This window comes from Lagenorhynchus albirostris, chromosome 7 (genome assembly GCF_949774975.1).
Source record: "Lagenorhynchus albirostris chromosome 7, mLagAlb1.1, whole genome shotgun sequence".
NCBI lineage: Eukaryota > Metazoa > Chordata > Mammalia > Artiodactyla > Delphinidae > Lagenorhynchus > Lagenorhynchus albirostris.
Window position 1 is genome coordinate 84,138,157 of NC_083101.1, and position 27,475 is coordinate 84,165,631.

The 27,475-nt window shown below is 35.1% G+C and overlaps 1 protein-coding gene across 4 annotated transcripts in view; it reads left to right on the top strand.

The window, feature by feature from the left end:
• NAA35 (N-alpha-acetyltransferase 35, NatC auxiliary subunit) overlaps positions 1-27,475 on the top strand; it is an 87,754-nt gene that overhangs the window by 50,989 nt on the left and 9,290 nt on the right. For all 4 annotated transcript variants that reach the window (XM_060155354.1, XM_060155355.1, XM_060155356.1 and 1 more), the window contains 6 exons: positions 3,160-3,338; positions 9,086-9,145; positions 12,413-12,519; positions 21,795-21,861; positions 23,259-23,357; positions 23,957-24,135. In XM_060155354.1, coding sequence (XP_060011337.1) covers positions 3,160-3,338; positions 9,086-9,145; positions 12,413-12,519; positions 21,795-21,861; positions 23,259-23,357; positions 23,957-24,135 — 691 coding nt within the window. The remainder of the gene's footprint in view (positions 1-3,159; positions 3,339-9,085; positions 9,146-12,412; positions 12,520-21,794; positions 21,862-23,258; positions 23,358-23,956; positions 24,136-27,475) is intronic.

Sequence of the window (27,475 nt, forward strand, 5' to 3'; positions counted from 1 at the left end):
CTTGAGATAAATTGTGTGATAGAGATGTATGAAATTTAGTGGGAATATGTTAGACCCGTTTATTCTGGGAGGGCTTGTGTGGTAAAGCTGTCTTTAACTTTTTGTAGTTTGTGTTGCCATGAAATCAGATGCAAACTCCTGCCTGGCTTTTATCCCCACTCCTCCTTAACTCTTCTATATCCTGAATAACGGCTTTGATCTCTTATTATATCTCAGTTCTTATGCTCTTTTCTAGTTAGGCAAGTTACTATGTCTTGTATAGGATGGTTACAGAGTCCTTAGGCATGAGATTCAAGAACAGCTGAGACTTAAAAATAGCTACTAGGATGAGACTTAAAAATAGCTACTAGGAACCACTTTAGCACTTAACCATTTACAAGGACTATGTCCAGAAAAATGTAGGGGGAAATTTAAATGTGTGTAGAAAATAGAGGGAAACATGTAGATGACTTCTAACTTTTGTGCCTAGGGATTTTGTCCCCACTCTATTTATATGCATCTATTTTTACTTTTGAGTTCAGAGAAATTATGACTTGGAAAATTGCAGCTCCCTAAGGGAAAAAGAAAAACAGCCATATTATCTGTCTTCCAGGCCTTTGATATGCTTGGAATACTTTGTCCTGACTAATATTTTATTCTTTAACTAAGTTATCATGTAGGTCTTTTTTAAAAAAAATTTTATTTATTATTTTTGGCTGCATTGGGTCTTTGTTGCTGTGTGCTGGCTTTCTCTAGTTGCGGCGAGCAGGGGCTACTCTTCATTACAGTGTGTGGCCTTCTCATTGCAGTGGCTTCTCCTGTTGCGGAGCACGGGCTCTAGGCACACGGGTTTCAGTAGTTGCAAGCACATGGGCTCAGTAGTTGCAGCACATGGGCCCTAGAGCGCATGGTCTTCAGTAGTTGTGGCATATGGGCTCAGTAGTTGTGGCACACGGGCTGTAGGGCGCATGGGCTTCAGTAGTTGTGGCGCACAGCCTCAGTAGTTGTGGCACACGGGTTTAGCTGCTCCGAGGCATGTGGGATCTTCCAGGACGAGGGATTGAACCTGTGTCCTCTGCATTGGCAGGTGGATTCTTAACCACTGTGCCATCAGGGGAGTCCCCATTTAGGTCTTTCCTTAGACTTCACTTCTATGAAGTCTTTCATCTAATTTTTACATGGATAAGACGCTCCTCTGACATCCTGAGCTTATCCTCACTGAATTATACTTGCATCTTGCGTTCATCTAGACCAGTGTTTCTCAACTGGGGCTTCCCAGGGACATCTGGCAATGTCTGGATCCATTTTACAGTTAGGAGGTTGCTACTGGTATGTAGTGGGTCGAGGTAAAGGATGTTGCTAAACATCAGCTGTGCAGAACAGCTGAGTTTCAGAAGTTAATATTGTTTTATATTGCACTTTTTTGTTTGTATAAAATTGAAGTCAGAATATATTGTGTTTGTTATCCATTTCCCATTAATATTTACTTCTTTCCATGGTAATATAAATTTTCATGAGTGTATTATTATGTATTTATCTTCTACTTGTGGTTTAAAGCCTAAAAATAGATGTATTAAGAGTAAATGCATATTCCTGGGTAATAATTTTCCGTGCATATTAGAATACTTTCAGAGAAAATCAGTGTAATGGACTATTTAAGTATCTGGATTCTGTGCGTTTATCATTAAAGTCTGAAATGTATTCATGTTAATATGGTAAAGAAGCTTCTTACAGCATCGTTACTACTACTTTTACCTTAGTTCTAAATGAAGTATTATAAATCAGAAATTCAAATTATTATAGTGGTGGCAGTCTTTCATTTTATTTTGAACATGCATATCTTATCATTCAGCAAACAAGTATCCAGTGCATGTTATGAGCCAGGAATTTGGTGTTTGGGATCCAACCCTGTTCTTGCTTTCAAAAGAACTCAGAGAGAGAGACAAATGATGTAATCCCACACAGACAGTATAGTAGTATATATACAAAGAACATTGTATATACATCATTGGGAGGAACAATGATGAGAGAGAATTCAAGCTATATCAAGTTCAGACTAAGAACAAGGGGGTAGGTTTTACAGGTAGAGACAATAGTTTGTATAAGCAAAGAGGCATAAAAGGACATGATACTTGTAAGTCACTGTGCTTGCTTATATCTTATAGTACTTAGGGAATAGGAAGTATTAAAAGATGATTTTCAGACAAAGGTAAAACCATGACTCTTATACAGATATAAAAGTGAACATGTGTTAAACTCATTCAGTGACACAACCAGACATGAAAAGTTTTAAAACACACATTTATATGGAGTAGTGGAGTATTGAAATAAATTATAAATGGAGGCAAAACATTTTTCTATAGAGTATAGAAGAAGTCGGTTGAATCTCTACCACACAGAACAGAATTTCATGTTTATCAGTTACCTACAATTTCTAGATTTGTAAAATAGCTCTCATAGAGTCAGTCTGACAATGCATACTCCATTGGAGTACAGAATTTTTTTCTATAAAAGTGGCAGGAAATTTCAAGTTGAGAAAGACTTAGTTTGGAGCTTTGTACTATTGTGAAAAGTGAGATCACCAGAGGACAAAGAATGGAAGAGAGGAACTCACCCTCAGGTCTCTTGTGATATGTTATTTTCATTGTGAATTTCTGGAATTACATCTCAGTGCAAAATGCATTCCAAACTCATGGGATTGGGATGAGGACTGTTTTCCTCTGCCACTTTACATTACTATGTAGTTGAGTGTGAGTTGATTCTGCAGTTCAGAAAATGAAGGGAAGACAAGCCTATGTTTGTGTTCCCGTTTGAAACATTTCTTCACAGTCTCATGGTTAATACAGCATTGCCCTTTTATTTATTCTGAGAGAATATGTTAACTCTGTTTTATCCCATTCTTGGCTTGGAGTTAATTTTGAGGTAGAAACCTCTCTCTGTCACCACTACCACCACAATGTCGGGAGGAAGTACGATTTTAGGTTATTAAATCTGCTTATCTCATTTTAAAAATGTGTGTGTGTAGATACATTAATTGTAAATTATAAAATCCATTTAGAGAATATTGTGATTAGAATTCAGAGATGCTTTTGAAACTGGCCTTTTTCTTTTTATATTTAGTAGTATTTGAGGTTTAAAATTCAGAGAAATGTTGAAAATGTTACCTTTGTTTCTTTTTAGATCATCCCATTATGATGGGTTTTGAGCCTCTTGTTAACCAGAGACTACTTCCACCCACCTTCCCTCGATACGCAAAAATAATAAAGAGGGAAGAAATGGTCAACTATTTTGCAAGATTAATAGATAGAATAAAAACTGTCTGTGAGGTGGTCAATTTAACAAATTTACATTGTATCCTGGTAAGTACAAATCTCTATTCTGGAATGTAACTTTGATTTAACAACAGAATAGTTTATTACTTTTTGGAGACTGACCATCCCAAGGGTAAATAATGCTGCTCACCTCTTATCTGTGATATCTGGAGAGTTAAGTCGTGTGTGTGTGTGTGTGTGTGTGTACTTTTTGTATTTAATCCTCATAAGGATTTTATACTATCCATTCTAGAGATTAAGAACGTAAAGTGTGGAGAAGTTAGATAATTCACCCAAGTTTTAAGAATGGGGCTTTGAATCGTCAATTCTGTGTTCAGAACCTTTTATATAAATAAATGTTTGTGTTTATGCATGCATGTATACATATGCACATACTATATATGTGCATATGTATAAATTTTTTTCATATAAAAATTGGATCATGGTATTTGGTAACTTGCTTTTTCATCACTAGTCTCTATACCACAAACATCTTTTCGTGTCAACAAATATACATATTTCTGCATTATTTTAATGGCTACATGGTATTGCATTGTGAGTATATACCACAGATTTTTTTAGTCCATTCACGTTGAATTACATTTAGGTCATTTTCAGTGTTTTACACTTATAAACAATACTAAGATGAACATCTTTGTAGGTAAATCTTTATATCATGTGCTTCCTTACCCCTTAAGATAAATTGCTAAACAGTGAAGTTATTGGGTAAAAGAGTATGTACATTTTTAAGCTAGCATATTTTGGATTAATCTTTTTTATGGGTTAAAATATAGAAACACAAGATTTATTTGGGGAATGTTAAAACATTCAGAGATGGAGTTTTATTAATTGGTAAGGCTATAATGACATATACTTCAATTAGGAAGGTAAAAAACGGGCAAAAAAATAGTGTTATTTAGACATAAGTACACTGATTAATTTTGCATGACTATACATATATATGCATTTGACTGTTGCTCCCCCTCAGTGTTGAGGTACATAATTTCTAGCCCCATGTCATTTCCTCTGTGAAGTCTTCCCTTTTGGTTTCAGGTTGCTTCTGTACCTGTGTTACTTGAGATGACAGATTATCTAGTTTATATTCCTAGAATTTAGCAGCAGCCTCTGGGGTATAATTGATAAATGGTCAATAAAGATTTGTGCTTCTGTTACGCTCTTTCTTATAGTAACTTTTCCTTTTTAAAAAAATTTTTTTTCTTTTTTACATTTATTTTTTTTTTATTCATTTATTTTTGGCTGTGTTGGGTCTTTTGCTGCACGTGGGCTTTCTCTAGTTTTGGTGAGCAGGGGATACTCTTCATTGCAGTGTGCGGGTTTCTCATTGCTGTGGCTTCTCTTGTTGTGGAGCACGGGGTCTAGGTGCACGGGCTTGAATAGTTGTGGCATGTGGGCTTCAGTAGTTGTGGCTTGCGGGCTCTAGAGTGCAGGCTCAGTAGTTGTGGCTTGCGGGCTCTAGAGTGCAGGCTCAGTAGTTGTGGCTTGCGGGCTCTAGAGTGCAGGCTCAGTAGTTGTGGTGCATGGGCTTAGTTGCTCCGCGGCATGTGGGATCTTCGTGGACCAGGGCTCGAACCCGTGTCCCCTGCATTGGCAGGCGGATTCTTAACCACTGCGCCACCAGGGAAGCCTTCCACTAATTCTTTATCATTAAAGCTCAGCTTAAGTCTTTGTTCCTTAGTGAAACTTTCACTGATTATGCCTTTATTCCCTCCTTTTGTGTTTCCTTTCTTTTTAGTAGTTTTTCCTTATTCTGTCATAAGAATCATAGAGTCTTAAAAGTAAAAAAGATTATACACACAAGCCAGTTCATTTTGCAATTTATTGTACAGCTAAACAAACTAAGGTTTACAGGGCTTTATAACCCAATTAGATGGTTAGTTAGTGTTATAAGAGAATTAGAATAGAGATTTTATTGTTCTTCTCCATCTGCTTTTCTAATCATTAATTGATACATGAATATATATTTGTGTTCACTAGATTAATTGTAGGATTTTAGAAAAGGAGATCAATGTGAATTGGAATAAGAAAGTATAATGCAATGGTTGGAACTTGATATTCTGGCAAAAGATTATGGATTGCCTTGTCAGGGGCGGGGTGAATGCATAATGACACGTCATAATAGAGGGGAGCTGGCGGAGCCAGGCCTGGACTGCTGTCACTGGACGTGAAGAAGGCATAGTAATGGAATAATTTGGATCTCTGAAAGACTTGAGACAGAGTGGTAGTGGGGGGAGTGCAGCAGGGGCCACGAGTAGAGAAAAAGATTAAAGTTATGGAAGATAAGGGACCAAATAGTCTGGTGGATCTGCATAGGAAACCTGTTATTATTAGGATAAAGTGCCAGGTTCTAGAGAGCGCTTCTACATATCAGTAAGATAAAAATAAACATCCCAATGAAAAATTGGGAAAGGACACGAGCATACATATATAAAAAGAAATAAACATGAAAGATACTTAACCGTACTAGTAATTAAAGAAATGCAATTTATAACAGCTAGATTGAAAAGTATAATAATATTTAATGTTGGTAAAGGGAAGTACTCATTCTCTTATACTCCAGTGGCTCTCTCTCAAAAGTCTTAAAAATGTGTATACTTGGACCAGAAACTCTCCTTCTAGACATTTAGAATAAGAAAAAAGGTGTTTGTTGCATCATCCTTTGTAATGTTCAGAAACTAGTAACAGTTTAAATACTGAATGGTGACAATATCCATTCTGTGGTATGTTTACAATATATGTCACAGAGCCATTAAAAAATGTTATAGAAAACTATTGACATGGGAAGTATTGACATTGGGAAATGTTCGTGAATGTCAAGTTATGTTTAATGTTCTTTTTTTAATATACATTTATTTATTTATTTATTTATGTGTCTTCATTGCTGCATGCGGGCTTTCTCTAGTTGTGGCGAGCAGGGGCTACTCTTTGTTACAGTGCATAGGCTTCTCATTGCTGTGGCTTCTCTTGTTGTGTGGAGCACAGGATCTAGGTGTGCAGGCTTCAGTAGTTGTGGCACGCGGGCTCAGTAGTTGTGGCTCATGGACTCGAGAGCTCAGACTCAGTAGTTGTGGCGCATGGGCTTAGTTGCTCTGCGGCATGTGGGATCTTCCCGGACCAAGGCTTGAACCCATGTCCCCTGCATTGGCAGGTGGATTCTTAACCACTGTGCCACCAGGGAAGTCCCTGTTGAAAGTTTTAAAATATATTTTTTATATATGTTGTTACACACAGAAAAGATATTCAGAGACAAAGTCAACTTCAACCAAATTCTTTCTCAAAAGATTAGAATAACAAATACCAAAATATTAATTATGACTATTTATAGATAGTGGAATGCTATATGATAGTTTTGTTTTTTGCGTTTTTCTTCATTTTCAAAGTTTTTGGTATTTTGCATATAGGGCAAAAACCAGTGGTAAGGGGGAAGATAGTGACACTAGTAAAGGGAAACTCATAGTTTAGGAACCCATAAGATGATACTTTTGACAGCTGTGGATTAATTAAGAAGATATACCTAGTTTAAATGAGGTAAATAGTGGACTTTATAGACTGTATCCTGTTAGGGATGTATACTAGCAATAAGAAATTGAGTACAGATGAACTGTGATAGCAGGTACAGTATATGTACATTCATCATTCAGCCAACATGCTTGTTTTGTGCTAGGTGCTGTGCTATGGCTGGTATACAGTGATGAGCAAAAGCATATCATCTATCCTGTCATAAGGCTTACAGTGTAGTATGAGATAGAAATTGATCAAATAATCATAAAAATGATTATAGAATTACAAACCAGTGTAGGGAGTATGAAGCAAAGGAACTAGAACATATAGCATATGATGAAGGAACTGACATAAATGATCAGAGAAGTCTTTCTTAAAGAAGTAAAGGTAAAGCTAAGATCTAACAGTTAGGTGAACATCATTTGGGACAGTAGGGGGACAGTTCCAGGTGCAGGAAGCTGAATCCTCCTCCATGTGATGGGAAAGAACATGATACATTTGAGAAACTAAAAGAAAAGTAGCAGAATGGAGCATTGAGTGATGGGGATGGGGGATTTGGTGAGGCTAGAGAGGTAGGCAGACCAGACAAGGCCATTTAAGCAACATTAAGGATTTCTATCTTTTCACAGAGCAAAGGAAAACCATTAGTTTTATCAAGAAAGATCAGTGTGTGGGGGGGACAGTGACATAATAGGATCAAGAATGTGCAAAGATGTGGCTGCATTGTAGAGAAATGATTGGAAGGGACTAGAGTAAACACAGTGTGATAAATTAGGAAACCAGTACTGCAGTCCAAGGGAGGAGAAGATGGTAACTTGGACTAAAAGGATGGCAGGGAGATGGTGAGGTTGTCAGTGTTAGAGCTATGTGTGAGCTAAAATTGATAGAATATTGGTGATGTATTAAATATGGGGCATGAGAGAGCTCTGAGGAAGGTCTCTAGGCTTCTGTCTTGTAAGTCTACATGCACGTTTGGTGCTGTACACTCAAAGGGGGATATTCTCAAAGGACCTTAGAGGGTTTTAGTGAAGTAAAGTTTGAGGTACCTTTAATATATTTAAGTAGAGATATTGGATAGTATTGGCTATATGGATAGAGTTTAGAGGTCTGTGCTTAGAGTTAAAATTTTAGAATTATTACAGTATAGGTAGTAATCGAAGCATGAGTGTTTATGCTTCAAAATTTACGAGGAAAAAATATATAGGTTAAGAAAAGAAGGTTTTCTGGAACTAAACTTTGAACCTACAGAACAAACTGAGAAGTAGCCAGAGGAAGAAACATATGAAAGTCATTTAAAAGGTTTTTCAAGAAGGATGTCACACTGCTGAGAGGTCAAGTGAAAGAGATGAATAAGGTCCAAAATCAATGTCCATTGGATTTAGTAATGGGGAACAAGTGGTGGCTAGAGCAAAGAGCCAGGTTACATGTGTTGAAGGTGGATGAGAGTTGAGTTGAGTGAGTAGAGACAGTGGGTGCAGCCAACTTCTTCAGAAAGTTTGGCTGAGAAGGCAGCAGTTGAGAGGAAAATGTGACATCATGTGATGATCTTCTTTTCTTTTTAAAGTTGAGAGAAACCTGACTGTTTAAATGAAAATGGGAACGATCTGGTAGAGAGGACGAATTTTAATATCTAGGAGAGCAAAGTATGGATAATTGAAAGTGTGTAATGTTTGTGAAAAAGCCAGAAGGAATGGAGTCTTTAATATATCTGTTGTTAAAGTAGGCAAGGAAAGGATCTGTGTACAGATGTGGATACAACTAGAGGTTTAGAGGCTGAAGTTGAGGGATTTTCTGTGGGGTAAATTGTTTTAATTTTCTTTGTAATGTGGAATAGTAGAATCTCTCTCTGGTGGAGAATATTCACTTTGAGGAGTGTGTGCAAGGTGTAGAAATTAATTATGAAAAAAGAGAATGTGAATTCAGTTAGCCTGGTTACTTGGTATTTATTTCTGTGAATTAGGAAGTAAATCTCTGTCATTAGTTAGTAAATTATTATTGATACTGTAATTTTCATGATGTACAAATTTAATATCGGTATCCACATAATACTGTTACTGGTAAGTTTGTTAAAAATAAATTTTAGGCTCCAAAATTATCCATTTTTCCATTCATACAATTAGACAATTCTTACAGAAATGATCTTTAGCTATCTTTCTTATTTTAACTTTGGTAGTGTATCATTCCCACAAGGTCTGGTAAAAATTACTCTCTGTATACAAACATTTTCAGCTTTTATTTAATCTATTAATGACACTTTTTTTCTGTGTATCTATTAGGATTTTTTCTGTGAATTTAGTGAACAATCACCTTGTGTTCTTTCAAGATCTCTATTACAAGTAAGTTCCACTTAGTATCAAAATATGTCTTTAAACATCAAATACTGTGTATTGACATTGTTTTATTGATGGATGGAACAAAAGGTAGATGCTTTTAAAGGCTATTCCACAGTTAGTGGTATATTTTTGTAACAGAAGTATTGACTTATAGTGTTAGATATTCATCAAGACCATATTCTGGGCCATAAAATAAACCTTAATAATTAAAAAAAATTGAAATCATACAAACTATGCTCTCTGACTATTTTGGAATTAAATTAGGAATCAGTAACAGAAGTATCTGGAAAATTCTCCAGATATTTGGAAATTAACACTCTTCTAAAGAACCCATGGTCAAAGAGGAAGTATTGAGGGTAATTGGAAAATATTTTGAACTGAATGAAAATGAAAATATCAGAATTTGTGGGATACAATTTAAGCAGTGTTTAGAGAGAAATTTATAGTACTAAATGTTCATATGAAAAAAAGGAAGAAAGGTCTGAAATTATAATTTAAGCTTCTATTTTAAGAAAAAGAAGAGCAAATCAAACTAGAAGGAAGCAGAAGGAAATAACAAAGATAAAAGCAAAAATGAGTAAAATAGGAAAGAGACAAACAATAGAGAAAATCATTGCAGCCAAAAGCAGGTTCTAAAATTGATGAACCTCTAACTAGGTGGAACAAGAAAAAAAGAAGATACAGATGAATAATATCAGGAATTGCTACAGACCCTAAACAAATTAAAATTGTAATATGGGAATATTCTAAACAACTGTATGTCCATAAATGCAAAAACTTAAATGAGATGGACCAATTCCGTGAGGGACACTACCAAAACTCACTCAAAAAGAAATAGAAAATTTGAATAATCCTGTATCTATCAAAGAAATTGTGTTCATAGTTAAAAGCCTTCCAACAAAACTCCAGGAGAATTCTATACACAGTCTCTTTCAGAAAATAGAAGAGACAAGGGCACTCATCATATGAAGCCTGCATTACCTCTGTACCAAAACCAAACAAAGACATTTCAAGCTTAGAAAACTATAGACCTATATTCCTGATGAACATAGACATAAAAATCTTAAAGTATTATCAGATCAAATCCAGCAATATGTAAAGAAAGAATACATCATGACCAAGTGGGTTTTATCCCAGGATTGCAGGGTTGGTTCAGTGTTTAAAGTGTAATTTACCATATAATCTAAAGTCTCAATAGATTGAGGAAAACCATTTGACAAAACCAACGTCCATTCATGATAAAAACTCTCAGCAAAACAAGGAATAGAAGGTAACTTCCTTAATCTGATAAAGGGCATGTGCCAAACACCTATAGCTAACATCATACTTAATGACGAAAGATTAAATTCTTTCCTCCTGCTGGGAGGAAAGCAAGGATGTCCACTCTCATCACTCCACTTTCACTCAACATAGTACTGGAAATCTTAGCCAGTGGAAAAAGGCAGGAAAAGTAATAAAAGGCATACAGTTGAGAAACTGAGAAATAATGTTTCTTTACAGACAACATGATTATCTATGTAGAGTACCAAGGAATCTGCAAAGAAGTTCCTAGACCTGGTGGATGAGTTTAACAATATCACAGGATATGAGACCAATTTACAAAAAACAATTGTATTTCTATATACTTGCAATGAACAATGCAAATCAAAAAATTTAAAGCAGTACTATTTACAATAACATCAAGAATGGAATATGTAGGTATAAATCTAACACCTATTTGGAGAACCTGTATACTGAAAAACTACAAAGTACTGATGAAAGACATCAAAGGAGACTTAAATAAATGGAGAGATACATCTTGTTTGTGGATTGGAAGAATTGATATTTTTTTAAGATGTCAGTTCTCCCCAAAACTGATCTACAGATTCAGAGCAATCCCAAAATCATAGCAGAAATTTTTGTAGATGTCAACAAGCTGCTTCTAAAATTTATATGGAAAGGAATAGGAACTAGTACAGCCAAAACAAATTTGTAAAAAAAAATAAAGTTGGGGAACTCAGTACTACCTATGAGACAGGTGTGCTGTTGGCAAAATGATGGACATGTGATCAACGGAACCAAGGGGAAAGTCCAGAGAAGTTCTGATCCTTAATTAGTCCTTTATTATGTAGTACTATATGTGAAACCATAAAACTGTTAGAAGAAAGGATAGGAGAAAATTTTCGTGACTTTAGGAAAGGTAGAGAATTCTTAGGTATGACATCAAAAGCACAGTCCATTAAAAAAATGACAAGTTGATAAATTTGAAACTTTAATTCTGTGGAAGACACTTAAGAAAATGAAAAGAGACTCTATAGAGTAGGAGAAAATATTTGCAGATCATGTCTGACAAGGGACTTGTATCGAGAACATAAAAAGAATTCTATAAATGTAACAGTAAGAAAACAGGGAAATGCAAATTAACACCACAATGGAATACCACTATCCACCTATCAGAATATCTTTAAAATAAAGCAAGAAAAAAGAACAAAACTGAAAATATCAAGCACTGGAGAGGATGCATTACTGATAGGAATATGAAGTGCTATAGCCACTTTGGAAAATGATGGCAGATTGTTACAAAAACAAATATACAAATTTTACTCTTGCTTATTTACCCAAGAGAAGTGGAATCTGACATTCTCCTAGAAACCTGTATGCATGCCTGTGTTTAAAGCTGTTTGGTTCGTGATCACCAAAAACTGGAAACAACTCAAATGTGTTAGGAAATCAAGTAAGGTATAGTATAGTAAATATTCAGATACATTGAGATTGTTAAGGGCAGAAAATTAAATGTAAATTATTATTAAATAGTAGTGTATTTCAATTTAATAATTTATTATTTTAACTATATTTTTTCCAATTTCAGAAAGTTTGTATGTATTCCAAGGTGTTTATTAGAGATATGGTTATCGACTGAGTTGATGTTTGTAACCATTAAATATTTTATAATTTATGAAACCCTTTCTTGTATATTAGCTCATTTGACATATTCAGACCCATCAGTTCACTTTCACTAGTTCAATATTACTACTCTTGACCTGAGAGATTTTTTTCTGCACATTTTTTGTTCTCCTGCATCAGAATACACCTTAAATAGGGATTAATAAGTAGTACCCATTGTGGAGGCATTGTGGAAAAAGAAATTTTCCACCAACTTTTTACATTTTAATCTCTTTTGTATTCTGTGGCATTTATAAGAAGTATGTTCATGTCACAGTAATGACAACTACATGTACAATATGTCAAGATTGTGACAGCATTACTAATATATATAACATTTGTTTTAAGACCACTTTCCTGGTGGATAACAAAAAGGTCTTTGGAACCCATCTCATGCAAGACATGGTGAAAGATGCACTTCGGTCTTTTGTCAGTCCTCCGGTGCTCTCCCCAAAGTAAGTGTCATAAGACATTGTATAGCATGTGTGTGTCTTAAAAGCCCAAGTTCTCTGTGCTCCTTTATAGCAAAGACATAAAAACTGTTGGAATCAAGTCTCCACATGAAAAAATAACTCAATCATGTTAAAATTAATTGATTTCTGCCACATATTATTTAGATTTTTTAAAAATTTTATTTAAATTTATTTAGTTTTGGCTGCATTGGGTCTTCGTTGCTGTGCGCAGGCTTTCTCTAGTTATGGTGAGCGGGGGCTACTCTTTGTTGCGGTGCACGGGCTTCTCACCGTGGTGGCTTCTTTTGTCGTGGGGCACTGGCTCTAGGTGGTGGGCTTCAGTAGTTGTGGCTTGCGGGCTCTAGAGCACAAGCTTAGTAGTAGTTGTGGTGCACGGACTTAGCTGCTCTGCTGCATGTGGGATCTTCCTGGACCAGGGCTTGAACCCGTGTCCCCTGCACTGGCAGGCAGATTCTTAACTACCGTGCCACCAGGAAAGTCCCAATTTAGATTTAAATTGAGGCTTTTGTGAAGTTGATACTGGGTCCAGTACGAGAAGAAAAGCTTACAAGGAGTGATCAGAAATTCAGCAAGTTGTATTCACCCTTACTGTGTGCAAAGCACTGTGCTAAGTAGGCACTTCGGGGAAATAATTACGATGATAAGATTTCTTCTCAATAATCTGATCTAGATAGAAATAGAAAATGCAGATAATCGATCCTTAAATTATATTCTGGTAGAGTCACCTCCCCAAAAACATGCTGCCATAAAATGCTGGAAAGGATCGTTTGAGTTGGCATTTTGGAAAACAGTGCCAACTTTATTGGCATTTGCCTCAGGAAAGGAAGAAAGGAGATGTTATTTCTTAGGAAAGAAACCAGGATGTGTGAAGACATGGTGTTTGAAATTATATATTTTAAGAAAAGTTAGTGGTTCAGCTTTCAATTTGTTGAATAAATCATGCCACATTTCACATAAAACTCTGGTAGCTTCCTGTCTTAGGTTGGTTCTCCAGAAGCTGACCCTGATACAAAGATTCATGTAAACATAATTTAGAAAGTAATTCCAGGAAAACTTGCAGGGTTGCAGGCAGGTGGGACATAAAAAGGAAGAAAGCCACTTGAAGGTGTGCTTCACAGTTGGTAACTTTGGTTTGGTCCTGTCAGGGAGCCCTGGAGACTTGTGTGGATTATACCTCACAGTTGTCCTGTCAGGGACAAGGGAACCTGAGAATTTACACATCTGTCAGTTAAGGACTGCCGCTGGGAGGCATCCTCAGTGTTGGTTACATTTCCAGTTTCATTGACAGTAAAGGCCAAAGTCCTTATTGTTGAACTCATGAGGCCCCATGTGCTCTGGGTTAGACCCCTGTCTTGGTGCCTCTCTGACCTCATCTCTTACCATTGTCCCCTCACCTTCTTTGCTTCAGCCACACTGGCCTCCTTGCTATTCTTGTAACTTAACTGTCCCTCTCTCACCTTACAGCGTTCACATACAATCTGGGGTAGAGGGTATTTTCCTCAAAACTCCCCAGGTTGACTCTCTCACTGCCTTAAGTCTATTCAGTGTCACCTCAGTGAGGGCTGCCCTGATCAGTCAATTTAAAAAGTATAAACCTTCCCCATTCTCCCAACCTGCCCAGCACTCCATTTCTCTCTCTCGTAACAATTATCCTCTTACATACTATATGTAGAGGGGTTCCCAGACCCAAGCCCAGTGTGCGTGCATGCGTGCGTGCGTGCGTGTGTGTGTGTGTGTGTGTGTGTGTATAGACTTGCCTACAACAAGCAATTCTCAGATGCCAGCAGGGTGCCCAAGAATTCAACTCAATTCTGACACTTGTCTACCTGGAGATAGAATCAGATTCCATAGGTAAAGGGCTTGGTCCCATAAGACCACCCTCCACTTCCCAGGTTGTTACTTGTGCTTCTGACTGACCGACTGGCTACAAATTAGAGGTTCTGACCAGCCCCTCCTCTGGTACAGTTAATTTGCTAAAATGACTCAGCTCAGGAAAAGCCATTTGCTCACTAGATTACCAATTTATTATAAAAAGATATTAAAGGATACAGATGAACAGCCAGATGAAGAGATGCATAGAGTCTGAATGGTGGCACATGGAAGCATGTTCCCTAATGTGGAAGCTCTTGGAAAAGGGCCCAAAAGCTTTCCTTTTCTGGTTTTTATGGAGGTTTCATTAGATAGGCATGATTACTAAATCATTGGTGAGTGGTGATTGATTGAACCTCAAGCCCCTCTCCCCTTCCAGAAATCAGGGAGTGGGACCAAAAGTTCCAAGCCTCTAATCTCAAGGTTCTGATAACCAGCCCCCATTCTTAGGTGCACTCCAATCACCTCATTAACATAAGGAAAGACACCTTTATCACTCTCAACCCTTAGGAAATTCCAAGAGTTTCAGTAGCTGTGAGCCAGGAACTGTGATAAAGACCCAAATATATCTGAGAAATATATATCTGAATGACAAAATACATATTTATTATAAATCATATTGCACTATATAATTTGCTTGTTCATTATGATTACTTCTATAAGAGCCTGTATAATTCTTCATTATGTTTATTTCCACCCCCCATATATATAGAACTATATAAATTCCACAAGGTCAGCGCCTGTAGTTTTGGCTGTTTGTTCACTGTTGTGTAGTAGGTGCTGGAACAGTGTCTGTCACACAGTAAGCACACTTTGTTGAATGAATGAATAAACAAAGAAATAAAAGTTGAACAGTTAGGATAGTTTGGAGTTAGAGTCCAGAAAGTTTTGAATCGTTTGGTAAAGTTTGGTCTTTATTTTATGCTCAGTGAAGAACTGATTGAGTTTTAGGAGGGAATTGGCATAGTAAAATATGTATTTTTTACTTGGAGGCAAATTGGTAGTAATTGATGGAGGCAAAATGTTTAGCTAGGCTAATTCCGTTGTACAGGTGAGAGATGAGGAAGGATTAAACTCTGGGAATATAAAGGAGGAGACAGGTTTGAGAAACATTTCAGTAGTAAAATTTAACAGGAAGCTGATTTAATAGGGGAAGGAGAGCAGGGGGAAAGTAAGTTGATTTAAAACAAGAAACAGAAGCTGATTATATAAATAATACATGGCCACACTTGAAAATTTAAACATGGTAGAAAAATATGTGGAAAACAGTAAAAATCAGCCGAAATCTTACCTCTGAGATAACTACATTTCGATGACCATCACCGTGGATATCTTTGTGTATAAAGACACACACATCTATGACTTTATATATATTTGGGATCACATTAAACAGTTTGTTTTTATCAGGAACTTTAAAATTATTTTTTATGGATTGCTTTTTTAAATAAAGAAATTTTAAAATAAAAAATTTTAATCTTTTTTCCATTCAAAAATACATCATGATTTTGTGTCTCAGAGTACCTAGTTAATTCTTTTTAATGGCTGCCAAATGTTTCATAATATGAATGTATTTTATAGGGTAGGGTTACTGCGTGGGAGGACATGTGTAGTTTTAATTTTAATATAAGCAGATTGTATTCTGAAAGATTTCAACAATTTATATTTCTATTAACAGTATAAGAGAGTACACTTTCCCTGCATCCTGACCAGCAGTAGGGGTTATCATTCTTTAATTTTTTCCAGTATGTTGAGTGAGAAGTGATATCTCATTGTTAGTTTAATTTTAGCACTTAATATGATATTTATTGGACATTTAGAATGGTTTTTCTATAAATTGCTTGTTTATATCCTTTGCCCATTGACTTTTTTTTTTGAGGGAATAGTATAGTATTATAGAACATTTTAAATAGAAGATCTAATGAGCATAGTCTTTTTCTCTTTTGTTTACAAAAAAAGTTTTCCAGTTTTAAAGTATTCTTGTTTTTGAAATAAGAAAGTATAAATGGAAGACCTCTTCCCTTTGCTTGATAAACTACCACTTCAAGTATTTCAAGATACAACTTGTTTCCCTTTCCCTTGACTTTCCCCTCTCCTACTCCTGTAGGATTTTTTTTTTCCACACACACACACACACTGTATTTTATTTTTACAAGAGATAAACTGACACCAAGCATTGCAAATGGATGACCACAACAAAAGCAACAATGATTGCAATTACCAAACACGAAACACACTCATACTATGTCATAATATTGACATTCAGTCCAGTAATCCTCCACTGTAACAGCTCCTTTACTTTGCAGTGAAAATTGATTTGTGTATTTTTGGCCTCTGAGTCCTTGTGGGATTTTTTTTTTTTTAATTCAAACAGAAAGTCAAAAAATTATAATCATCCTCATCAGTTCACTCAGTCCCATGTAATTAATTTTTTTTTTCATCTTGATCTTCTATTAGCACTTTTGTGAATTCATCAGTTTTCCATTAGGGTTCTGAAAATGCGTATTCATTCAGTTCAGCAGTATAGTCAGTTACCAGAAACCTGTACTTGTCAGAGTCTTTTCCATGAATTCCTTGAAGATGAAACCCTTTTATAGGAACATTTTTGCAAAAGCATCAGAGTACACCCAGAACTGTCTGTAAATGACAAAAGACTTAAAAATGACCACAGTTAGGGCTTCCCTGGTGGCGCAGTGGTTGAGAGTCCACCTGCCGATGCAGGGGACATGGGTTCCTGGCCTGGTCTGGGAGGATCCCACATGCCGCGGAGCGGCTGGGCCCATGAGCCATGGCCGCTGAGCCTGCGCGTCCGGAGCCTGTGCTCCGCAACGGGAGAGGCCACAACAGTGAGAGGCCCGCGTACCGCAAAAAAAAAAAATGACCACAGTTAAAGATTTGATGAAAGTTCATAATAATGCAATTGACAAGGAAATTTAGTTATTTCTGAGATATTCATTTTAAAGTAATAACTAGAATTATGACTTATAACATTATACCACAACATGTAAGATGTTTAGAAATTTCATGTAATGTCTGAAACATTTATATTAACATATTTCCATACAAATAACCCAAAGAAAGTTTAGTATTAGTTGTTTTTTTGTTTTTTTTATACTGCAGGTTCTTATTAGTCATCAATTTCATACACATCAGTGTATACATGTCAATCCCAATCACCCAATTCAGCACACCACCATCCCCACCCCACCGCGGTTCCCCCTTTGGTGTCCACACGTTTGTTCTCTACATCTGTGTCTCAACTTCTGCCCTGCAAACTAGTTCATCTGTACCATTTTTCTAGGTTCCACATACATGCGTTAATATACGATATTTGTTTTTCTCCTTCTGACTTCACTCTGTATGACAGTCTCTAGGTCCATCCACATCTCAACAAATGACTCAATTTCGTTCCTTTTTATGGCTGAGTAATAGTCCATTGTATATATGTACCACAACTTCTTCATCCATTCGTCTGTGCCCATTGACTTTTATTAAGTGGTTTACTTTTTTCAGAAAATTTGTAGTAACTCTTTGTATATTATGAGAGGTTTTTTTCCCTAATCTTTTGTCACATCAAAATGTGAAAAATGCTATTTGAATTTTGATATGGATTACACTGAATCTGTAGATCACTTTAAGTAGTATGGACATTTTAACAATATTAATTCTTCCAATCTGTGTGCCTGGAATATCTTTCCATTTATTTGTATCTTTTTCAGTGTCTTTCATTAATGTCTTATACAATTTTCAGTGTACAGATCTTTCACCTCCTTGGTTAAATTTATTCCTAGGTATTTTACTCTGTTTGATGCTATTGTAAATGGGATTGTTTTCTTAGTTTCTCTTTCTAGTAGTTCAGTGTGACAGTTTTTTATATTGAGTTTGTATCCTACAACTTTACTGAATTCATTTATTAGGTCTAACAGTTTTGGTGGAATCCTTAGGGTTTTCAATACATAATACCGTGTAATCTGCAAATAGAGATCATTATAAATTAGCTTTAAATTTCTGTGATTAAATATATCATATATTCAGATGTATGAACTGACAGACACCTGTACTGCCATCCATTTTAAGCAAAGTTTTTATTTTGCTTTTATAAATTCCATTACTGGTAAGGAAATTGATAAAATTTTATAAATACTAAATATATTGTTAATATGAATTAATAATTTTTATTAATTCTCTTATTTAATAAATATAATAAATTAGTATCTACTATTGCCAGATACCTTTCTGGGTTCTGGAGAAAAGATACTCCTGCTGACAAGGAGCTTGCCTTGCAGTGAGAGAGACTAAACAGTAGACAAATATATAATGTCAGGTCATAGTAATGTATAGAAAGATAAGGTAAGATAAGATGGTTCTTTTAGATGGGAGGCCTCTTGGAAGTGGTGATACATGTAAATAAACAGAGAGTGAGCTATGCAAAATCAGGGGATGGAGCTTCCTGACAGTAAGTAATAACTGAAAGGTCTCAAGAGTAGGGCTGAGCTTAGGTTTCAAGGAGTGGGCTAATTTTAATGAATTCATTCTTAAAAGATATTAAAGACCCAAATAGCTTTTGTTTATATGGGTCCTGTTTATTGATACCTACTATTTTAGAAATTAAAACAATACTTTAAAAATATTTATTCTTTTTGAAAAACAGTAAATCTGTTACATGTTAATATACATACATAACATTCATAACTTGCATATTAACATAAAATTTTTATGGAAAATAACTTTTTAAGAAAAATTAGTAAGAAAAGTGGAATTGTTTTACCTTTTTGCAGATCTCTTTCATGTCTGTTTTAGTAGAAGATAGCTGGATTATTTTAACCTGCTTCTACTTTCAATCTATTGTAATAATTACACACCATGTAGCCTCTGGAAAAGCCAACTGTACACTTGTGAGAGAATGAGAGCAAAAGGCAAATAACATCTTAATGTTATTATGAAAATAGTTTTGACCTTGTGTTCTCCCCAAAAGCATCTCAAGGGCCACCCCTACCATCGCCACCAGGTGAACCTAGGGCACATTTTGAGAACTGCTGACTATAATTTCAAATCCTCCTCTCTCACCTCATCCTTTTCTCTTACTTTAGTCCTAGAGGTAACCACTACATTACAGTTTATGTGTTTCACTTTTATGAATGCTTGTATACTTTACCCAAATATATGTGTCCATAAATAATATCAGTTTATTTTATGTTTTTAAACTTTGCATAAATTTTGTCACACTATATATACATCCTTTTGCCACATGATTTTTTTCCTTTAACATTAGCGTTTTGAAATTGACCGAGTTTATCCAGCAAATTTATTTTATTCGTTAAAATCTGTCCTTCAACTGTACTGCAGTTTATTTTGCTTTTCTCTACAATTGGATATTTACCTTGTTTCTAATTTATCACTGTTGAAATCAGTGCTGTAGTGAACATCTTTGAATTATGTCTCCTTTTGCACATAGACTATATACTTTAAAATATAATTAATTGCCAATCATAGGCATGTGCATCTTCAGCTTTACTAGTTTTGCCAAATTGCTTTCCAAAATAATCGAACCAATTGGTATGCCAGCCAACAGTGTATAAGGATTCCAGTTTCCCCATAGTCTAGGCATTATCAGACTCTTCAGTTTTTGACAATATGACGTGTATGAAATAGGGTCTACATCCTCTTAATTTGCATTTTGTCTTTTCTATTTAACAATCTTTAACACTTAGATTCCACATTGTCACACTTATCATTATCCATTTAGATTTAACTACAGTTTGATCCTCATTACTTGCAGATTCTGTATTTGTTAATTTGCCTACTTGCTAAAATGTATTTGTTAACCCTCAAACCAATATTCACTCTGCTCCTGCTGTATTCATGGACACGTGCAGAGTGGCAAAATATTCAAGTCGCCCAACGCTGAGGTCAAACAAGGCAACTCTGTCTTCTTGTGCCTTATACTGTAAACTCTTTTAGATACCCCTGTTTTTGTGCTTTTTGTTGGTGATTTTGTAGTTTAATGGCCTCCAAGTGTAGTGATGTGCTGTCTAGTGTTCCTGGCACAAGAAGGCTGTGGTGTACCTTACAGAAAGATTATATGTGTGTTAGATAAGGTTTGCTCAGGCCTGAGTTCATTGCTAATCAATTAACAATGTACATTACGTATAGTGTCTTTAAAAAGAAATACAGGTAAACCAAGGTTATACATTGATCAGTTGATTAAAATGTTGGGACCAGAGGCTGGCAGGAACCTAACCCTGTATTTTACCCTAGCAGCAGTGTTTCAGTATTCTCTATTCAGGGTCCACAGCAAGTTTATAGACCATAACTATCACAAATACCAAGAATCGACTGTGTATATAGGAAAGTTCATTGCATGGTAGCCTATTGATGTTATCCTGCTGTTTTAAAAATTCCAATGTTACAGATGTTACAATGTTTTTTTTCCTTTGTGCGTGACTTGACACTTTCTTCTGGAGGACTGTAGAGTTTCTCTTTATTTTAGGAGTTCAAGAGTTTTACCAGAATGTTCATGTGTGATTTTCAACTATTCCTATCTGGAAATCAGTCATTAAAGCCTCAAGTCTTCAAATCAGATCATTTTTCCTATTTTATTATTTATTTAATTATTGCCTCACCTTCATCTGTTTCTTTTTCTTTTTTTTTTTAAAGAGCTCCTTATATACTCTATCTTGTAGATTTTCCCCCCCGTATTCCTCATGACATTTATCTCTTACTTCTGCTGTGTTGTAAAAAAGTTGTTCCCTAGATCTTCAAGGCTACTATGAGCATCTTTCACCTACTAAATTTTTTAATTTGAAAATCCTAATTTTCAGATCCAGAAAGTCTTTTTTTTAAGGGCTTTATTTTTGTCATCTTAAGTAATTTTCTTACTTTGGGCCTTCCAGCCCAAAGTAAGTGGCCTTCCACTTCTGTTTTGCTGCCACCTGTTCCAGGTGTCCTGCCGTTTCTTTCTCCTGGCTGCTGCATGCTTTATCATTATCTGTTGCATGAACATGACTCTGTTTATCTTTGAGGTTCTGGTCACATTGCTCAGTTATGGCAAACACTTAGGAGTAGCAAGTTGTCAGCTCCTTTCAGTGCACCAGGAAAAGTGTTTACTTTTTCCCATCTCCTTAGGTGCAAAGGCTACTGTCAGTCCCACCTCAGGGAAAGAAAAAAAAAATCTTTCCAACTATTCAGCCCTGTATTTCCTCCAGGGCCAGGCAGGTAGCAGATCCTCCCAGACTATAATGTTAGCAGTCTTCAACTTAGTAATGTATTTGGTTCCATTTTCTCATTTTTCCACTTTCCCTATGTGTTGGTAGCACCTGCAATAATCACCACTTCTATTTGTAGGCCAAATAGTTTAATTTTAATAACAAGAATATTATATTATCTTACAGGTGCTGCCTATATAATAATCACCAGGCTAAGGACTGTATTGATTCCTTTGTTACTCACTGTGTTCGGGTAAGAACTACAATTTGGGTCATTATGGTGGACACTTAAAAATCGTGGTGTGCAGTATCTTCAGTAGCATTAATTTGTGCTATTTTTTCATCTGACATTTCTTATTCATCTTCCCTGAAATTCGTAGGAAATTTCTGTCTCTTCTTACACTCAAGTGGATAGCTTCATAACCTGTAGTCTTCCTGGAACGTTGTTAGATACTGAGGGCACCTTTTGATGCCCTTTCACTGTATCCTTTGGGGACCACAGAAACAGAATAAGCTATGACCTCCGTCTGGGAAGAAAGGAGTTCACTTTTTTTTTTAAATGGACACAAAAACTTTATTTATTTTTGACCTTATAAACAAAGAATATGGTTAACATCCCCAGGCACTTATCTTTGTACTGCCTTAATGAGAACAGGATTATAGTAAAATTAAAATTATCACTTTTAGATGAGAGCATGAACTTTTTTCAAATCTCAAATAATTTGGAAAAATAAAAACCTTGTAGGTGATTAATTATAAATCATTCTTATTTAATTACAAGCTCTTTATAGACAGCTCTTTCTTGCCTAATTCCAGTTACTAAATATATATATATGTGTGTGTGTGTGTGTGTGTGTGTGTGTGTATATATATATATGTATATAATCTGTATAGATATAAAGGCAGCATGGTTTGATGAAAGGAAAACCAATAAAAGACCAGATTTTATTTTTATTACTAACATTTTATTGTTATTAGGCAGATCACTTTACTTTTCTGTAAACTTCTCAATCTTTAAAAAGTGAAACGTTAATACTGCCTCTATACCTCTTATCGGCTACTTATCAATTAAATGAGATAATATCTGTCAAAGTATGCAAATGTAAAACATTATTATCCTTAAAGAATCTTAAAATGCATACTTCTTAAATCAGAACAAACTTCTGATTCTGTCTGTTGTCTGATTCGTGAAATGTTACAATATTTTATATGAGAATACTGTGTAGGTAAGAATAGGAATAAAGAACCTTAGTCAGGGTCTGTAGGTATTAGCCATTATCTAATTATTAGGCATTCTGGTATATTTAAAGCAGCAGAGAAGTGTCAGCCTTGAACATTGACTTTTGGCTTGACATAAGCAAAAAAGAAACTGTCCTTTTTAATTTGTGGGAAAATATCTAAAGATTGAAGGAAGATATTTTTGCCATATGAAAACAAGTTTCATAAACAGCCATTCCTCTAGCTATTGATAAATTCCAGTATTGTTTCTTAAAAAGAAACACCTATGTAAAAAGTATGCATAGCATGATTCTTATAGACATTTTTTTCCCTTAAACAAGATTTTGAAAACTTGTTAACTTTTGAATGTTAATTTTCTTTAGTATAAGCATATTTCATATTGACGGTTAACAAACTGTTTGTGTATTGCAGCCATTCTGTAGTCTCATTCAGATCCATGGACATAACAGGGCTCGACAGAGAGATAAGCTTGGTCATATTCTTGAGGAATTTGCCACCTTGCAGGATGAGGTAAGAGCCAACAAGTTGCCCTCCCTTCCAAAATTAAGCAATTCATATACCTTGACCAGATTTTCAAAAACAATTCTTTGGAACAGTAATTTGGCTATTTAATTTTTCAATATGGTGAATTGACTTAAAATGTAACAGTTATGTATGCCAAAGAAAGGGTTTACAGAACAAAACAAAACAGTAATCCAAACCTTGAAACATCTTATTTTTTTTGATAATCGGGATGAATTGTAAAATATGTGTAGAGCTGTAGTTATAATTAGAGCAAGTTTACATTATAATAAAAATGTATTAATCTTCAAGTAAATTTGTGAGCAGAACCATATTAATAATATAACTAGAGTTATGAAGTCAGTTATTTTTACTTTTGTACTATAAAATGGATATCTTTTTAATTTAGGAAATGTTTAGATAAATGTTATGCTTTGAGAAATGAGAAGTTTGAATGTAGACCTAACCGAAGGTGCATTTGAAAGTATGAATTCTTGAGGTGGTGAGATTTACATTTTCTGCTCATGTGCTATTTTTAGCTGTATGTTTTTGTAATTCTCTCATTACGTTAAAAAGAAAGTTAATGTTATGATGTTTTGTTGTGATAGGCAGAGAAGGTTGATGCAGCCCTTCACACTATGCTGTTGAAACAGGAGCCCCAAAGGCAACATTTGGCCTGTTTAGGTACCTGGGTCCTTTACCATAACCTTCGAATTATGATACAGTATCTTCTAAGTGGCTTTGAATTGGAACTCTACAGCATGCACGAGTACTATTACATATATTGGTAAGAGAGCAGTTGGAGTTAAAATTGGTGGTGGGTGGGATATGTAACATCTGAGAGAGTATCTGTAAAGTAGAGTGTAACTTTAAGGTACTTTTTTATTTACTGTATTTGAAATTTAGTTGTGGGACAATTGAAAAATATCTGTTGAAAATTAGAGCTAGATCATCTTAAACATCTTAAGTGTCATAACAATGTACAAATATATTTTTTCTAGCCATTGTAATATTTATTTAAAATTCACTAATAAAAGTGGCTTCAAAGTAAATAGATTAAGTGACGAGCTTTTGTGGTTTCCAAAGAGAAAGATTAACATACATTTTGCACTGACTGCAGTGATTCTATGTACTAGCTGTGGAATGTACTTAACTGAATTAAAGTTTCAAAATTTGAACCAGATCTTTCTTCTGAGAAGAAATTATGGCTAAGATTATCATTGGGAGTATAACTTGCAAACTATGGCCCTGAGGATTTGTCTCAGGAGCTTTGAAGAAGTTGATAATAGGTGATCTTCAGCAGAGTAGTTCTTTGCTTTCAGTTGGAGATGAGATAAACCTGGTAAGAGGATGCTTGAGAATATTTTAGGTGTGAAATAGCTGTCACAGAAATAAAATAAGAAAATTGAGAGCTAATGAATTCAGTTATCTTGCATCTTTTTCTTAGTCTAGTAAAGTATGGTAATTTAGTTTTGGTAATTTTAAAATAGTAATGACCTATTATTGCCCATCACAGACAGCTAAGTTTAATATATTAGATCTTAATATATCTAAGATATACTTAATATAACTAATTAGATCTTAGTTCATCTTTTTAATTCATATTTAAATTGTTATTTAAGATATTGTATATTCCCTGGAGTCACTGCTGGTGGAGGCAGGAAAGTCATTATTTTCTACACTGTTAACATGGTTTTGTGGTCATGGCTGCTAGGGCTCTTCACAGGTAATTCTTGGTTATGAAAAACAGATAACAACTCTTACCAACAGGTGTTGTTATAGCTACTTGGGATTTTTTTATTATTAATTCATAGTAGACACCCCTATTCAAACGAGGCATTTTATAGGGGAACATGCTCAAGTATTGTGGTTTGAGGCAGCTAACTGGAAGCTTTTGTGCTCTTGATCTCTCAAGATACAATTTTTATATGTTTTTTTGCACAATGGATTGGCAAATGATATTCAGATAAATACTCCATTAGAAATTTAGCTGAATACTTGAGCAGATTCATTTCTTCTCTTGTTAAAAAAAGAAATTTTAGTTCTGCTTGTAAGTACCCTTCTGGTCTACTTTCATGTTAGTTTTAACTGCTTTTTAGTTTCAGAATTACAGATTGGGCTCCAATATTTTCACAAGGTATATATACACTGTTGTTGTTCTTCATGAATGTGACTCCTAAAGCATGTGGACCCTTCTAAAATCAGTAGAAAACAGTGATTCTTAAATTTAGCGTGCATCATAATCACTTGGAAAGCAGCTTGCTGGGGCTCTGTTCCTAGAGTTCCTGGTTTACTAGGTCTAGTGTAGGACCCACCGAATCATTTGCATTTCTAACTGCTTTCCTGGTAAGACTGCTGCTGGTCCTGAGTTTTTGTAATTCTCTCATTACGTTAAAAAGAAAGTTAATGTTATGATGTTTTGTTGTGATAGGCAGAGAAGGTTGATGCAGCCCTTCACACTATGCTGTTGAAACAGGAGCCAGAATTGGTATAGAGTTTTAGCACACTTACTCTCCTTAGATATAATTAGATATAATTATAACTCTCCTTAGATATAATTAGATATAATTGTGTATTAATTTTGATAAAGCACTTTAATAAAAGCTCATTGAAATATCTGATATTTGAAAGGAAAGTCCTGAATTGTGCCAGCTATCCCCTTTACTCGTCTGTCCTTCGGTTAGATAGTTAAAAGGTATCATTAGTTCCCTATAGAAATCTTCTCAGGACTTCCCTGGTGGTTCAGTGGTTAAGACTCTGCGCTTCCATTGAAGGGGGCAATGCCTTCGATCCCTGGTCAGGGAACTAAGGTCCGCAAGGCAGAAAAAAAAAGAAGAAAAAAAGTCTTCTCATTGAGTTAAGAGAGGTTACAAACCCTCATTTTGTAGTGTGATGGGGGAAAAAATTCATTTGTATCCTATAAAAGTATACTATATTGAATGCTTTTCTTAAATTCATTGCCAGGAATGATTTTCTCTCCATGTGAAATTATATACGTTAAAATATATATATATACTGGTTTGCTTTAACTGCCAGGAAGCGTAGTGCTGTTTAGCTTTAAGATACAGTATCTAAGTCATTCCAGGTGTATCTTTTCATTTGTTTTTGTTTTTTTCCCGTGCCACATGACTTGCAGAATCTTAGTCCCTGACCAGGGATTGAACCTGGGCCACTGCAGTGAATGCGCCAGGTCCTAACCACTGGACTGCCAGGGAATTCCCTTGTTTTGCTTTAAAATGTTCTTTTTTATGTTTTTTTAAATGTGTTTTAATATTATAACCTGCCTTATAACTGTTTGAAAAATTGGGGGAATAGGTGTCATACACTCAAACTTGATCATAATAAAATTTCTTATAAATCTTTGATTTTCATTAATGTAGTAGTGGTCCTTAATTTTATTTAAAGAATATATATTCATATCCTAGATTTAAACTGCTTTTCTGGCTTAAGAGAAAGTATTGTTTGTTAGTTTAAACTTATGAAAATTTAGTATCTGGTGGAATAATCTGTATCACATTTCCTTATTGAATAAACTCAAGTAAATTATATGCTAGCATGTTTATAATTTTTAATTTTTTCTGTATTTGTTTCCTTTTGTAATTAATAACAAAATAAGACATTTACTTAATAGGTTTTGGAGAAATGTGACCTATATTGATACAGTAAAAACAATTGAATGGCCATTCATTTGATTTACATATATATACATAATTATCAAGAAATCTCTTTTTAATTGAAGTATAGTTGATTTACAATATCGTGTTAGTTTCTGGTGTACAGCAAAATGATTCAGTACTTTTGCAGATTCTGTTCCATTATAGGTTATTACAAGATAATGAGTATAATTCCCTGTGCTGTGTAGTAAATCCTTGTTGATTATCTTACTTTATATATAGTAGTTTGTATCTGTTAATCCCATACGACTAATTTGTCCCTCCCCACCAGAAATCTTTAGAAAAGTTGTAAAACTCATATGATTGTAGGAAATTAAACAAAATTTTCCTTATTGTGTGGCAACAAGTAAGGGAAAGTTAATCATTTGTAATGCCCATTTCTTGTAAGATCTAATCTGTCAATTATCTAATTGAATAATTTTGTTTTTGAAAAAAACTTTTAAAGCATTATAA